This window comes from Ctenopharyngodon idella, chromosome 6 (assembly GCF_019924925.1).
Source record: "Ctenopharyngodon idella isolate HZGC_01 chromosome 6, HZGC01, whole genome shotgun sequence".
Lineage (NCBI taxonomy): Eukaryota > Metazoa > Chordata > Actinopteri > Cypriniformes > Xenocyprididae > Ctenopharyngodon > Ctenopharyngodon idella.
This window is the reverse complement of record NC_067225.1, coordinates 24747844-24764378: the sequence shown is the minus strand read 5'-3', so window position 1 is coordinate 24764378 and position 16535 is coordinate 24747844. Positions and strand designations below refer to the sequence as shown.

The following is a 16535-nucleotide window of genomic DNA, read 5'->3' as shown; positions in this document are numbered from 1 at the left end:
TATATATTGAAAATATAGGAAGTGAAACTGACAACTCAGCATTAAATACAATAAGAAGGGGCTGTACACTACTCTAAGAAGAGCAATATATTCTCTAAGCATGACGCAATGCCTAGACAGAGACACAGAAAGAGAAAAACAGGCACAGGATGTTCTTAGAATCTTACACACCTTTTCAACACCTTTGGCAAATTCTTCTAGAATTACTAAAGCCATGCCTGTCAATATTTATCATGAAATCTTTGAGTTAACAGTATCTTGCTCAGCCTAGAGGTCAGAGCACCTGACTGTAGCGCAGGCCCACATTCTGTTTTCTTTTTAAAATTAAAATGAAATCTTATTAATTTAAATTATTATTTGTTACATTATGTTTACAATATAATTCATTGAACCAGCTAAATACTAATCAGTCAAAATTTGGTCAAACACAGCATTCATATTTTGTTTTGGCTGGCTGTTCTGAAGTGTACAGTTAAATAATTGAAAATTTGAAAACTTAATTTTTATTAAACTGACAGTGTGCGTGAGGAGAGAGTTGAAGAAAAGAAAAAAAGAAGTACAAAACAAACAATAAATATTTACTTGTCCTCGAAACATTCCAGCCTGATCTTGTTTATGGGAAAAGGAACATTGGGCTTCCCAGGGTTTAGTCATTTAAGAAAGCTAATCTTCTTGTTCTTCAATAAATGATATCACAAAGGTCTTAGCTGTCAAAACCTTGTCCAAAAACAATAATGAAGGCAATATAACTAAATCAGAAATAACAGATGTTTGGATGTTCTGTATGTCTAATGTTTACAAATCCAATTTAAACCAGACTCGTAGATCGTTTGAAAGCCAGTATCTTATCTCTGGATATACTTTTTAATCCTAGAATTCAGGACATGTAGCTGTTTGGTGTCAAACATCTCCTACCACATGACTTTACTGCTCAGTTCAGCACAAGTCTCAACTCTATCATAAGCAGCTTTCTGCCAGCTTGTAAATAATATTAATAAATAAAAAAGGATAATGTACAGTCAGCACAAATAAACCCCAACAAGGTTTTAAACTGTAGTGTACATTATCTACATGGCTACTCAACAAATAAATGAAATGCAAGGTGGCGCATTTTGCGTTTGTTTGAAACGAGAGCTCGAGTCCGCAGTGAGTGTGATTGAGAATGGTGTCAGTTTACCCATATGCGCATTTGCCATGGACGACAGTGAATATATCTGACTATTTTGTAGGCAAAACCCGGATACGAGTTAGCATTTTAGGACTTCCGGTTCCAACGCCATAAAGTCAATGGGTTTTTTGAATGGGTTTTTGCTAAATCGCCTGAAATAAGGTCTGTGGTTAACAAAGCCTTTAAATATTTCACGTTTTGATCTATGACATAAAACACACCAGTTATAACTTGTGATTTTTTAAACCTTTATTGTGTCTTAAAAACGTTGGTTGTTGACAAATTGCTAAAAGGGACTACTTCCTTTGGTGGGGACTTTAGACGTCATCATGACAAACAGGACATTTGGACAGCATTTCTCATGAAAAAGCGGATAAGTATTCATACACAGCGCAGATCGTAATCAGTGAGCATGTTTTTAAATGAAGTTGTTTTTTAAATAAAGTTTGAGGAAGCTTGGTGGTGGTGACGTTGATCTGTGACCATGGTGCGCTGTAGTCCGTTTATAGCCTACTGTTAGCTTTTTATATCTGACGACTTTATTTAGGCTTCAAAATGTATAAATGTTGTGTTAACTTTTAAAGATTATCTTGATAGACAACGTGTAAGTGTCATAACCCTTTGTTAAACACAGAGCTTATTTTTTTGCGATTTTCCAAAAGTCTATGGGAAAAATGCATGGGCTTTCGATCGAGGGAACCCGTGCGCCGCTAACTTCCGGGTTGGCATACAAAAACACGTCATCCCTGAGGTACTCTATTTAAATGATGAGGATCACCGTCGTTTCCTAGTTGCTGCCAACAACTAATTTAAAAGAGAGAAAAGTCACAAGAAATAGCATTGGTCGGATATTATTTCAGAGTTAGATAAACGAGAGAGAATAATGTATAAACTCATTTAATTATAACGGTCAGGTATTATGATTCATTTAATGATTATGAACACAAATTAGGATAAACCATGGCAAACCAAACTAATGTTATGATTATATGAAACCACAATACATACCTGACACGTAGGCCTACCTTGAAATGAAGAGTATCACTGTCATTTAGTTGCTAACAACAACTAATTTAAAAGACAGAAATGTCACAAGAAACAGCCTTGGTCGGATATATTTCAGAGTTAGACAAACGAGAGAGCTAGAAGGTATCCTGAACACAAATTCAGATAAACCATGGCAAACCAAACTGATGTTAACGAAGCTTCTATGAAACCACAATACCTGGCACGTACAATTACAATGTAAAGCTACTTTTTTTTTTCTTTTTTTTTAAAGAAAAAGCTAGCCTATACGTTGGATAAAAGTGACGTTTCTGCAACACCTCCTACTATTTTATTTGGCTTTACTATTTGGCAATATTGTATTGAACTGCAAGGCTCTTAAAATGGTCACAATGGTGTAGCAAGAGGAGCATATATCACCTTTGTATTAAATTCTAAAGTTTTGTTAATATAAAATAAATCACTTTTATTACCCTATAATATAGAAAATATCAGGCACAGCTTTTTACAGAAAATACATTTTCTGTAAAATACAAAAGCTGTAGGCCTACTTGATATTTTCTATATTCTAACCCAATGAGAAACAATAATAATTACTCAGCGCTGTTAAAAAGTGCAGGTGATTAATAATAAACAGATATGTTTAATTAATATGTTTATTATTAATAAAAGGAGTTAAAAACCATATGTTCTGTTTTAGAATATATATTGGTAGCATTTTATTTTAGTCCTGTTCCCTGTGTACATACTATTAGTAGGCTAATTGCAATAACTGGGTAATAACTAGGTACTGAACCTCTAAACCTAACCTTAACCCATGTAGTTACCTTATATTACCAGTACTTTCTTAGGTAAGTACACTGTAAACACACGTACTGTAAAATAAAGTGCAACGCTTGCTTGTTTCATTCCCTCGGTAGCTGTTTATGTGCAAAGTGTAAACCAGATTTGAACATCTTAAAATCATAAATTTCTTTGTTTCTTCTTTTACGATCTCTTATCATGTAGCCTTTGCTGCCATCTAGTGGACTAAGCAGACAGCTGACAAAGGCAAAGTACAGTACACAATGTTCACAATTTCTGTTTCTTTCAAGAGCTATCCATCTTGTTTTTGTTCAGACATTCAAACTTGTAACACTTGATGACATTTCCAGTTTTAATGTTGACATTACATTTAATCACATTCATTTTTATTATACAAGCCTTTCTCTTCAAAAGTTTATATGACTGAAAATAACATTCAACATGGGGCATGCCTGCTTTGCATTGTAAGAATGGGGAAGGGTTGCGACTGCAACATCAACAGACTATAGAAGATCTCCGATCTGTTTATAGAGACTGCAATGTCCATCTAATGGAATGACTGTCAAGGCGTTGCTCTTTCTACAAATGGCTGTGGCAAAAGTATAGTGTCTGTTGCGCCAACACAAACGAACACAGGAGAAGCTGACTGCAACTGCATACCCATATATGTTATGTACATACACAGAATTACATACTTACAAGAAAATGTAAATACTGTATATAAAGAAACAATCAAAAAATCGAATTGAAATCGGAATTCTTGAGACGAAACATTAACATTAACACATCTTTTCATCAGGGAGGATAGAAACATTGAGTGTAAATCACCTCATCTGAGCATTTTACAAGTCCATCTCTGTGTGGTACATTCATACAGAGAGTGAGACAGTTTGAGAGCGAGACAGTTTGAGGAGCTTGAGAAATGCAGTCTCCGGTACAGAGTCCATGCATGGGCAGCTCTCTTTCTCTCTCTCTCTTTAACTCTGACACATTTGAGACACATTCACATTAATGTACAGTACATCACAGTCATTGAGCTTCGCCTAAGCTTTATTATGACAATGTAAGTCTACCGCCAGTAGGACAGGTCATTCGATAAGGTCACTGCAAAACCCTCTTCAAGTGGAATACCATCCCAGGTTTAGATGAGAAACTGAATTATGATCACCCGATGAACGGTGGTATTCCGTAACTAAGAGGTTCAATGTTGTTTTCATGGAAACAAAGGGTTAAACTATTTCCCATTTAGGTCAATAAGCACATTCAGTGATTATACTTCTTGGTAAATTTTGAAAAATCATGATTTCACACAGGGATTTACAGTACTTTCAGATGATTGCTCACCCCATTACAATTTCAGTGCAGTTAACCTGGGTCTAACATTTAACTCAAGTGCTGATTTCCCCTGATAATGAACGAAATTAATGATGTGTATGGAAGGTATAAAAACATAAAACAAATCAACAAAACAAGCATTTACACTCCAAAGCGGCCCCACGCAATCAAAGTCAACACAGGATTCTAGTTAGTAGTGCTACTGTACCTTTAAAATTCCACTATAGCTACATGTTATTTTAAAAGAGTGGACGAAAATCACTTATGGCACAATCAAGTTTTCTATGATCCCACACCTACAGACAAGATGACTAGATTTTTTTTCCTCAAGCCTGGTTTAAATACACATATATAGCGCATGTTTATCAAGATGAGGCCTGAGAAAGACAGTAAACCCACTGCTGATCCAGTCCATTCTGAATGCACACAGACACAGCTGTGACTTGTATCACAGAACATGTTCTTGAACAACTCAAACAAATTCTGATATGACTCCATTAGCTGTTATTGCAAAATGTTTATCATACCACAATACCAAAATATAGATGTTAAAAACTAGATTGATCCTCTGAAAAGTGTCTAAAAGTGTCCAAATAGTTCATCATCGCATTCTTAAAGTACATAAGTCTATGTAATTGTGATTGTGAGTGTAATATGTTGATTTTATTTGGATTTCTTATTTGGCAGCAATATTGTATTGAACTGCAAGGCTCTCGAAATAAAAACATCACAATGATGTAGCATATAATCTTTAAATCAATTCTTTTCATATTTTTTTTTAAAATAGTTTGAAATTTGAAACATTTTGGTGATAAAAAAATAAATCACATTTATTACTCTAAACATTTTCCTTAAAAAACAAGATACCTGACCCATAAAATAGTTTCTTTCAATTATGGCTTCTCGCAGAACATTTAAATCTACCGTGATGTTGTTCAGCACATGGTTTCCGTAAGTACAGCTCATCTCACATTATATATTTTTTCGAAGTTATCTGTTATGATCAACTTTTTGCTAATAATGTACAATAAGTAGGCCCACAAAGCCCTGCGCTCAGAACAATATGGCTGCCAGTGAGATTTTGAAAAACTGGGTCTACGTCCATGCCCAGCAAGTAAGATAAAAACCTCAGCTCTTGGAGGTCCCTAGCAAAATTTTCATAACTTCAGAAATGTATAGCTACATCAGTATTGTTGGTGAGAAAGAAATTCATTTTTAGGGCTGTGTTAACAACCATAAGACAGCAAATGCTAAAACTGAAAAAGAAAAAAAAAGATGTATATCCATTTTAGAACACCAACTGTGTTATAAAAATAGTTGATTTATGAAATTCCAATGAAAAACAGCAGTAATGTTAGAGACTATAAAATATCTCTTTTAGCTAATTTGGATAAAGACAATGGGATTCATTGGGAATACACTGACAAGTCGGGTTTTTTAGTGTACTTGTAGACAAAACATTATAAAGTCCTGAACTGATCATGATGTAATTGTAAGGAAACAGCTGCATTTATGTTTTACACATGTTGCTGATTGTTAGCCCTAAAATTCAACATTTACCAATGGCACATAGTTCAGTGATATCATTATATTTTTGGCACAATATGTTCAAATACAGTTATTATTCAACATGAAACTGCAGTTTAAAAAAGACATTAAATAATACCAAGGTAGATTCTGTGGTCTCCCAAACCACCTTTGGTATCTCTAAAATGACTAATCTAACAACATGTTATCTACTTGTACAAATAATTCAAATACGAAACAATAAATAAATTAATAAATAAATTGACAGACAGCGAGCTAGATAAATAATTCTAAATTAAATAAATATGTTTTGCCTCATGATTCCTGGCATGATATTTTTTTAAGATATAAAAAAATAATTAACATTCTTACCTCTGAATATGCATATGGTGCTTTACGTAGCTTTACAAAACATAGATGTACATAAATACACTCTTGGATTCACAGAGAATTGTCACTCTCAGGTACTGTATATTATCACTTTGGGGACGTGAGAATAGTCGTTTTTATTGTATCTTACTTTCTACTTGAACTATCTACAAATACCCTATTGTTTGTTTATAACTGAAAATATTTATTTTTCAATGCAAATGAATGCTTTATATTTCTCTCTTCTTTTGCCCCTTAAGTAAGGACTCAATTTTGGGGAGAGTAAAAAACAAAAATAGGCAAAAGAGACAGAAATAGCAAAATAAAAAAGGAGTGGTAATGGTGCTAATAGCTAAAGCTTGAGCAGATACTGAACAAAATAAGCCAATTTTTGGATCAGAATTTGCCTCCCTTTCAAAGTGTTTTGCTGGGCCGAAGTCTGGATCTTAGCACTCAAAACAGAGCACTTTAAAACAGAATTCTCCATCTCAAAACCACCCATAAAGATGCTATGGATCACATTCTGAATAATTACTTTTAATTGGGTAAACTTTATTTTACCACGCCTTAGTGGGCAATTATGAAATTAGGGGAGGCAGTTACAATTTAAGAAAGATAAGTGCAAACTGAATTGATCAAATCAATTCCTGAGGATAGGAGATTCAATAGGCGTTCAAAAACGGAACAATTCACTCTCTTCATCCTTGTTGCAGCCACCACATAGCTATATGGGAACTGAAACAGACAACATGAGAGAGACTGCTGGAGTATCTTTATCATGATTAAGAGCATTCAGTTAGTTAAAAACTTGATCCATTTTGATAATTATAGTATTATCTTACATGTGATAATGAAACACTTGTGGTGGTTTCAAGTCTGTTCTGCTCAAGTGTCAAAATACGATGCTGACTAAAAAAAGTAAAAGAATAGTTCACCCAAAAATCATCTATTTATCCTGATATCACTCAAAATATATATTATTTTTTTATAGTTATCTAGTTGTCTTGCTGTCTTTCATTTTTGGGTGAATTATCCCTTTATATAACCAACAAACATGACAAATAAAAACAACTAAAATAAAGGATTAAGACACTTAGAAACTTAGAAACACTGCAGACAGTTTCCTGAATCAAGTTTTTTTTTTTCTGAACCCAATTCTTTGGCCCAAAGGCCAGACAGCAACCAAAAACCACGGTGATAAGTAGTTCACTATCATCTCCCAACCTTCCCACGCAAAATGTGAGAAAAAAAAAATAAACAAAATGCTCAGTGCTTGGCTCAACAGAGTTACTATTTCATCAAGCAGCAGTTGGTATGAGTGTAGAAAATGAGAAAATAGAGGCTTTACGATAATGGTGGGAGGAAAATACCACCAAACATTTTCCCTCATTTTTTCCCTCTCCTGAACATTTTCCCTCATTTTTATTCCTGGCATACCTGTATCCCTTTTTTTCCCCTCTCACAGAGGCAAGTCGGTGCTGTTGTGGCGTGTCTTCCGTGAGGTGCCGTCATCCCGAGGGAGAGCCTTCTGTAGGTTGGACATGGCTGCTGTCTTCTTTAGGTCAATCACGGCGTAGCATTCTCCACGACGGGAAGATGGAGCCGCTGCGGCGGCAGCCATGCCTCGTTTGAGGGGAGGAGGTCTCTGTGGTACCGGACCCCCTCCTCCGTGTCCCGAGCAACCAGAGGGCTCACCCTCCAGGTCCACCTGGATGTAGTTGAGCTGGCGAGAGGGAGGAGGAGGCGGGTGACGGCTATGCTGCTCGCAGGTGGTGCTGCCACGTCCCGCTCGCTGACGTCTGAAGTCAAAGTTGAAAACCCGATTGGCCCTCTCAGGTGGGTGAGGGTGAGGAGGAGGGCAAGCGTGACGAAGACGTGTTGGAGGCTGAAGCTGTTAAGAGTTTGCATGCAAGTACATTTCAGTGTTACTAGTCACAGGGTTACCACACTTTTTGACTAATGACTTTCTATGATTTTTAAAAACTCATTTTATACAGATTCAACTCTCAAAAAGCAATACCTAGCCAATTAAATTATGTTAGAGCTGAGCATAACTATAAAAGTATATACAGTGCACAGCATAAGTGAGTACACTTATGTACACTTTTTTATATATAAAATAATAATAATAATACTAATTATATAAAAGTTAGGGAAATTTCTATAGTGTGTGTGTATATATATATATATATATCTTCAGTGTTATTAGCATGCATATTACTAGGACATTGACTGTTATTTGTACTTATAAAGCACATATTAATGCCTTTTACATGACCATATTCTACATCCCTTAATCGTACCCAATACCTAAACTTAATACCTTACTATTAATAAGCAGTAATTAGGAGTTTATTGAGGCAAAAGTTGTAGTTAATAGTTAGTTAATAGTGAGAATTGGACCCTAAACTAAAGTGTGACCATAAATATACATTTATTATATAAAATTTGTATCTATTTTCATGACTTTCCATGCCTGGAAATCACTATTTTACAGTTCTCTGATATGTAATTAGATTTGGCATATTCTCACAATATGTATTTGCTTGTGCTTTTGTTTACACACCTGTTCAGTGTTGACATAGTTCTGTAGAGCGTCACGATGAATCCCACCGCCGCCGCCACTCTCCTGATGATATCCGTTTGGGGTTGCGGGCCCTTCGGAATACTCGTACTCATCATATTCTTCTTCCTCTTCCTCATCATACTCGTCCTCATCCTCATCTTCATCCTGATCTTCTTCTTCCTCACGCTGAAGCGCACGGTATTCCCAAACTGGGGGGAGCGATGGAAGGTTCTCATAGTTGAGCAACGCGGTGCGTCGATGACCACCGACCCCCATTCCCCGGTCACAGCCGTATGCCTGCGGAGGCAGTGAGGAAGCGTGTGTGTGCGTCAGCGGGAGGGAATGTGGATGTGTGTGTGTGCGGGAATCACCAGTGGTGCTGCTACTGCTACTGGAGCCCAAAGACTGAGATTGGGACACAGTGCTCGGACTTAGCCTTTGCCTACGTGCCCCTCGGAGTCCGTTGATATTCTCATATGTCAGCTGGCTTTCTGAGCAAGGCTCCATGCTCGGGTGTCGGTGCATTAGATGATGGCAATGGTGATAGGAGTGTGTGTTGCACATGTGTACGGACGGGGTCTCCTCTCCTTCTGTTTCGGAGCTGCCGTCTGGCGCTCGAAGCGGGTGAGTGACGTGGCGGTCTCTGTCTCTCTCCATCAGGTGGCGCTGTGCTGGGGTCGGACCCAACATGAACTTCACCTCCTGGGCTCCAGGCTGGAGGAAGACCTGAGGGTCTTTGTGAGGGTCGTCCATGGGGCAGCAATGCATGCTGGGTTGGCCTGGGACTGGGCCCCCACGTATGGTGGTGGTAGTTGAGGTTTCTGGGTAGGTGGTGGGCCGCACTTCAGGCAGGGAGTGGACACAGTGGCGGCTCGAGAGGTCAGTTTCCATTCCCACTGTATTCACATATGTATGGGTCTGAAAACAAGCGAGAAAGGTTTGTTAGTTGCTATATAAGTGACTTACTGCACACTAATTGCCTGGGCTAAGTGTTAAAGTATAGATATTTTAACACCTGGAAAAAGTTTTATTATTATTCAAATGTACAAAGGTTTCAAAAGTATTTTTTAGAAATTTAAGCCAAACTTACAAATGCATGAATGTCACTGTATTAAATAACTCAACATCAAATCAAGAGGCATTTACTTAAAATTAAATAGCACAAACACACTTTTCAAGCAAAAACAATTCACTTGTTAGAAGCTATGTGGTTTTAAATGTGATGAACTTGAATCTGTGGTTACTCTGCTAAAAACATCCACTAAAATCACTATGAGATGAATTGGTTAAGGTGTTAGTTCATCCAAAAATTACTATTCTGTCATCATTTATTCTCATGTTGGTCCAATGTTGTTTTGGACCCCAATGACTTTCACTGAATAGACTAAAGCATTGTAAACATCCTTAAAAATGTTCCTTTTTGTTCCACAGGACAAAGAAAGTCATACAGGTATGGAACGACATGAGGGTGAGTAAATGATAACAAAATTCTTATTTTTGGGTGAAGTATAGAAAAGGTCTAGCATTATTTGATTGATTTGGTATGTTGTGGCTAATGCAGTGTTGCTTGAGCATCCAAATACTATTTGTGACTACTGTATGTGTGCACAGGCAGGTGTTTGTTCTCACTTGGTCATCCAGTCCCATGAGGCTGTGTCTGTGGTCGTTGGTGAGAGAGGGCTGCGATGAGTCTGCACTGATTGGGTATCCTGGGTATCCATTAGGAAAACCCTGCATCGGGAACGCAGGGGCTACACAAACAGAACAAAGCACAGTACACATAAGCACGTGATATTTAGGTCTCCCTCCTATAAAGGTTCTGTTGATATATGAGCGAGATATAAAAATAAAGTTGTGAGAAACATTTAATGAATGGAGTGGGAAAATATGTAAATACATGTGGCTAGGTGTTTAAATGTGCATGCGCTTTTTCTACTCATTAAAAAGCAATACCATTTATGTGACAGAATTAATTTACAAATATGTACATATGAAACCCTATTTGTTTAAGTGTGTACATATTCCAGCTCACTATTGGGTGTCTGTGGAGTTCGAGGCATGTCCATTTCTGGTGCATGCCCGGGTCGGGTCATGATCATGGGCTCTTCCACCACATTGATGCTGTTACATTGCATCAACTCCTGCAGCAGGTTGAAGATCTCTTCTGCACGAGAGCACTTGAATGCAAAGATCCCTGTCAAAACATACAAGAATAACTCAAGAAAATAGCAAGAAAAAAAACATTAAAAGCATAGGAGGAGTGTCACTTTTATTCATGGGGGAAGGCGCAAAAATATATTGGCACACAAAACACCTAAATTAGGATGACAGCATTAAATTGAACTTAATTTAACAATAACTACAATTAATATCACTAGTATGCACATTAAATTAAGTAGTCAAATCAACCAGAGTGCAACAGTCAGGTTCCGGAAGTAAAAACTCATTCATTTTCTCAATAAGGAAATCGATTTTTAACAATAACATACAAACCATTATAGATCAAGATAGACCTACTGTGAGCTCAGAGGTTGTTAATCAATGGTATATGCTTCAGCACACGCTATTTCAACTTATTTTTAAAATAATTGTTTAACAACTGAATTAATGGTGAAAAACTACATTACCCAAAATGCTGTACAACAATTCCACCAATCAGAGATTCGCGCAAATCGCACCAAAAGAGCTTCCATAAAGCCCTGCGAATGATGTCAAAATACTTAAATATTTGTATACATATGCATATTTTGCAATAAACCTAAATAAAACCTAAATAAACCTAAAATATATTGTTTCTATTGATTTAATCAACAACTTTAAATTAAAGCCATTGAGTACACAGTCTTGTACATTTTTCTTATTGTTTGATTTTCAAATACTTTTTTGCTTCAAATAAAACTTTGGGTAATACTTTATTTTAGGGCCTTTTAACTAGTTGCTTATTAGCTTGCATATTACTAGAATATTGGCTACTTGTTAAACACATATTAATGCCTTTTTCTACATGACCTTATTCTACATCCTTAATCCTACCCAATACCTAAACTTAACAACTACCTTACTAACTAGTAATAAGCAGTAATTATTAGTTTATTAAGAGTAAAGTCATAGTTAATAGTGAATATGTGTTTCCTATACTAAAGTGTTACCAAACATTGTGATTCACCTTGTAGCTGGCTGTCTGGAGGAAAAAATTCTTCCGGAACCAACGCCACTAAAAAAAGTGGGCGGTCACTAATGCACTCTATATACCAGGGGTGGCGAATGTCGGTCCTGGAGACCCACAGTCCTGCAGAGTTTTGCTTCAACCCTAATCAAACACACCTGAACAAGCTAATCAAGGTCTGAAGGGTTACTAAAAGCTTCAGACAGGTGAGTTTTTATCAGGGTTGGAGCTGAACTCTGCAGGATGTAGAAGTAAGAATCATCTCACCTTGTCCTGTCTGACAACGACGGCCACTCTCGAAAGAGAAGAGGTTGGAATCGTAACCGTATCGACGCAGGCAAAGGTATGGCCACCGAATGGCGTCACGTTTGCGTGTGTGCAGAATGAGCTCTGTCTGTGTGAGCTCCATGGTTCCTGAGCCCAACTCATTTCCCTCATCGTCCACATTAGTCACCTGTCAAACATAACCAGTTATCACAGATCCAATTGATGCTCTACTAGGTGAACCTAGCAGCTATTCTCAAATGTTGCACTTAAAATATTCACCACCACAGTACTTTTTAAAGGTTTGTTTCTGTCAGAAAGTGTAAATCTTGTGAAAAGCACCTTGAATTTGTTGAGATGGTTGTCTTGGATAGCGTCTCTGTATAGACAGCTCCAGCAGCTCCCCATAGCTTCAGCAGGCCAGCTGAAACCTTAAACAGGGACAAACGGGTCAGTTAATGCCAGAACTATATGGAGACAGCTATTAATAAGCAAGACATTTATAATTGTTTTATTTATGTAAAATAAATAGGCAATGCATAAACAGATGACTGAAGACAAAAAGTACACTTTTACATGCTCACCTGGTCCAGGCCATCAGTGGGAGTGATGCTTGCGTCAATCCCAGAATCCTCTGCTGGGTGTCATGGCGGAAGTGGGGTGTGCTGGTAAGAGCATCCAGGCCCAGTGCACAAATGTTTCATTTCTCCTATGAAGCAGAGAAAAAGAAAAGACTTGACGTACAATCCTCTGAGTATACTGTCCTCTTTTTCAAGAACTACTGTGATTAAGACACAGGGAATGAAGTTTCTCTGTCTCTGACTCCCACTGGATAAATAAAATGTAATTACTTTGTACTGGGAATCTTATTCTCAAGTGAAAAGCAGCTTGCAATTCACAGTTTCACATTCAGCCTATGTGCACTGATCGTCAAAAAAGATGGTCTAATAACTTATAACCGCAACTTGTATTTCAGGTGGCTTCAAACACAGTTCTGTCAATCCAATTTAATGTCATAAAAATTATACTGGCATGTAGAAACACAGTAAAAATGCAACTTTTGAGTGTGATCCCACCAAGAAAAGTAAGTTGAGATTTTGAAAACAGCCCAAATACAGAGTACCATATTTATGCTTTGCTGTGTTACTGTGTTTCCCTGCTTAAGCACTTAAGGTACTGCAAGAATGCATTATTATATTAAAACCCATGGGAAAAATTCCAACAGGTGTCATTGCTTTCTCTAAGTGTGGAATGACCACTAACTACTATCTAATTCAGTCCTATAAACATGATTTTAGACCCATTCATGAACTGAATCTCAAAATTAATATCAGTAAACATGTTTGTTGTTCTTAAAATATGCAAGAATAAAGTGCATTTGTTTAAAGTTCATAACACAGACATTGACTACATTTGTTCATCACTTAAAATTAAACACTATAAGACTGTAAATATGTGTCCATCAATTAAAGAGCAAAGAACAATTTCTGCAAGTAACAAGTAGCACAAGTTTAGTTCATCAACACAGCAGTTAATCAAAAAAAATCATGTTAATTGAAATTTATGTGGATCTACAATTCAAGAACATGCTGGACCACATCAGAAATTCTCATAATGTATGGATAAAACCAATAAATAAACTAATACTTTTTGCTCTGAAATGATACTACACATTCAAATAAATGTAAATCATTTAGAAATGAATACCTGAAACATGCAAAAAAACTAACTTTTTGCTCTGATTCTCTGCATGCTCGTTTAAAAACCATGAACTACCGTGAAAATAGAAAAAAACTTTAATAAAACGGCAACTGTGTTTCATGTAAATTAATGTGGTGTCTAATATTAAAATAGCAGTAGTTTTATAACAATGGCTTCCACAAAAATGTAAACTCAAATCCAATTCCATATTACAAAAATTATCGAATAACTACTATATAATGCTAAAATAAAATGAATTGTATAATTATATATGTTGCCTGATTTATGTCTAATATTAAAATCAACATTAACATGACTCAAAATTAATAATACAGTGCTCACACTGATCAATATAGCATCTTGAGCATTTCAAATGGCATAACTGCTTTAGATTAAATGTGAAAAGGTTAATGGTGGAAGATGGTAGCATTTTAAATGTGGGCCAGGCCCTTCAGATGAATTCATGTGCAATTTATTAATAAAGTTTGTCATGCACATGAAGGCCCAGTCATAAAGTTGCTTTCCACATATCCCCAAACTAACATACACAGTATTAGCGCCATGTACAGTCCACAGAAATTGGAAAGTGTGCAATACATTAAAGGTAGGCTTGGAGATAATGTATTTAATATTTTATCTCTTTTTGGATATTGATAAATCAGTGGCTATCAATATGAGCATGTCAGTTCATAACATCAGGCCACACAATGTCTCGTGCCTCACACAGCAGTCGAACCTGAAATCCACATTTGATTCTCTAAGGTCTGTCATGCAGGACCAAACGCGTTTTGCACCTGGAAAATTGTGTTTTTGTCTATAGTTTATGCAATAAACCAGAATCTTACATCCAGATCTCGTGCAGCAGGTCTTCCGAATAGACACTTAGTGACAAACAGATGCAACTTGAACGTCTTGTAGCACATCACCGCCAAGAATCAGTCGTAAAACCCGTAGAACTGCTGCACAAATCTGCAGGACTAGCTTTTTAATGCTAAGACAGAAAAGCAAAGTAGAAGTCGAACCAGTAAAAGCAACACTTGCGGCGTTCACGGAGATGGCTCGCTATGTTCCAGCCTTTGTATCCACGTTAGTGTTACACTACCACTAACCGTTTGCAGCTGGATGCTAGTAACTATTGTGTATCAAACACATCATATTCACGCAAACTAATGAGATGAATGAGAGCAGGATGCGATAGAGCTCGCGCTGTACCAGCAGCATCAAAACACGTTTAGGCTACTGCAGAACAATTCAGCTGCGGTTGCTACTCACATGTTTGGCAATGATTGCAATACGAGACGAGACAGATGAAGGATGCGAACAGCAGTCCACGGCGGATGCTACACCATCGCACTTGTCGGTCGGCGTGGTGGTCGTTTTGATGCTTATTCTAGTGGTAAGACTAAGAAAAAGCGAATTGCGTGAAAATATAACAATAAAGGCAATTGTTTTTTTCCCCGTAACGCCCCCTTGCTGCGGCACGGGCCTCTCTTTGACATTTCCCGACCACCAGGGTGAGAGTTCAGGCAGACAACGAGGGCTGCTGGAGCGACAAGAAGGTAGAATATGCTGGAGGACCAGAAGATGAGGTGTGAATGTGTTTGAGCATCACACGATGACGTGTTGGCAGCAGCTCTATTTAAATCCACCTTGCTGTCATTTAAGACAGACTAATCAAAATCTTATTGGTTTTATACATTCAGCATTCTGTCAAACAGGTGTTTTTCGATTAGAGAAATGGTTAAAGCTTTCATTTCTGAATCGTTTGTAACTGTTCAATATTCATTACTTAGTTTATGATCAACTGTCCAACAGTTTATTGAAGAAGAATAAAAATTTAACTGCATAAATGTGAAGAAAAAAACAAATCTCAGGGCCATTTGTATGTGAGTCTCTAGTCTGTGATAAAAAGATAAATATTTTACACATTTACCAAGTTTTTAGAGACTACATATATTGATTTTAGTTTCATACATTTTTGAAAAATACTGATACCATTTTCTACAAAAATATATATATATATATTATATTTTTACCATCAAGTAGCCTAAGAAGTACCAAAATATTTTCATCAGGCCTTGGCTTGAATACACAGGACACAGTTTTCAAAATATTAATATATATATATATATATATATATATATATATATATATATCACAAAAGTGAGTACACCCCTTACATTTCAGTAACTATTTTAGTATATCTTCTCAAGGGACAATACTATAGAAATGAAACTTGTATATATTTTAGAGCAGCCAATGGGCTGCTTGTATAGCAGTATAGATTTACTGTCCTCTGAAAATAACTTAACATACAGCCATTATTGTCAAAATAGCTGGCAACAAAAGTGAGTACACCCTAAGTGATAACAGCTCTACATCTTTTAACCATGCAAAGCCACATGTCCTATTCATCATGTTCATGTTTTTTGTCTGCTCGACAGGAACATACAAATTTGCGTATCTTGTATTAGAGCAGTTAAAATTTGGTGCTTTGAGTACAATTCTCTCATACTGACCACTGAATGTTCAACATGGCACCTCATGGCAAAGAACTCTCTGAGGATTTGAGAATTAGAATTGTTGCTCTCCACAAAGTTGGCCTAGGCTATAAGAAGATCGGTAACACC

General features: G+C 36.8%; 1 protein-coding gene across 2 annotated transcripts; it reads right to left on the bottom strand.

Annotated features, from left to right (window-relative positions):
- Positions 1–3315: 3315 nt before the first annotated feature.
- frs3 (fibroblast growth factor receptor substrate 3) lies at positions 3316–15497 on the bottom strand. 2 transcript variants are annotated; one of them, XM_051896356.1, is made up of 8 exons: positions 15178–15497; positions 12789–12913; positions 12547–12635; positions 12208–12394; positions 10807–10968; positions 10404–10525; positions 8775–9692; positions 3316–8099 (listed from the first exon to the last, which is right to left on the bottom strand). In XM_051896356.1, exons 3-8 carry the CDS (start codon positions 12610–12612, stop codon positions 7668–7670), a joined length of 1887 nt encoding a protein of 628 aa, XP_051752316.1. In that variant the 5' UTR covers positions 12613–12635; positions 12789–12913; positions 15178–15497; the 3' UTR covers positions 3316–7667. The 2 variants fall into 2 exon arrangements, with proteins under 2 accessions (XP_051752316.1, XP_051752317.1); XM_051896357.1 differs by lacking the exon at positions 15178–15497 and adding an exon at positions 14751–15147.
- Positions 15498–16535: the final 1038 nt, after the last annotated feature.

Coding starts and splice junctions, on each gene's coding strand:
- frs3 (XM_051896356.1), bottom strand. CDS start 12,612: ATGGGGAGCTGCTGGAGCTGTCTATACAGAGACGCTATCCAAGACAAC. Junction 12,395..12,546: donor ACCATCTCAACAAATTCAAG/GTGCTTTTCACA, acceptor TATGTTTGACAG/GTGACTAATGTGGACGATGA. Junction 10,526..10,806: donor AACTCCACAGACACCCAATA/GTGAGCTGGAAT, acceptor CTGTTTGTGTAG/CCCCTGCGTTCCCGATGCAG.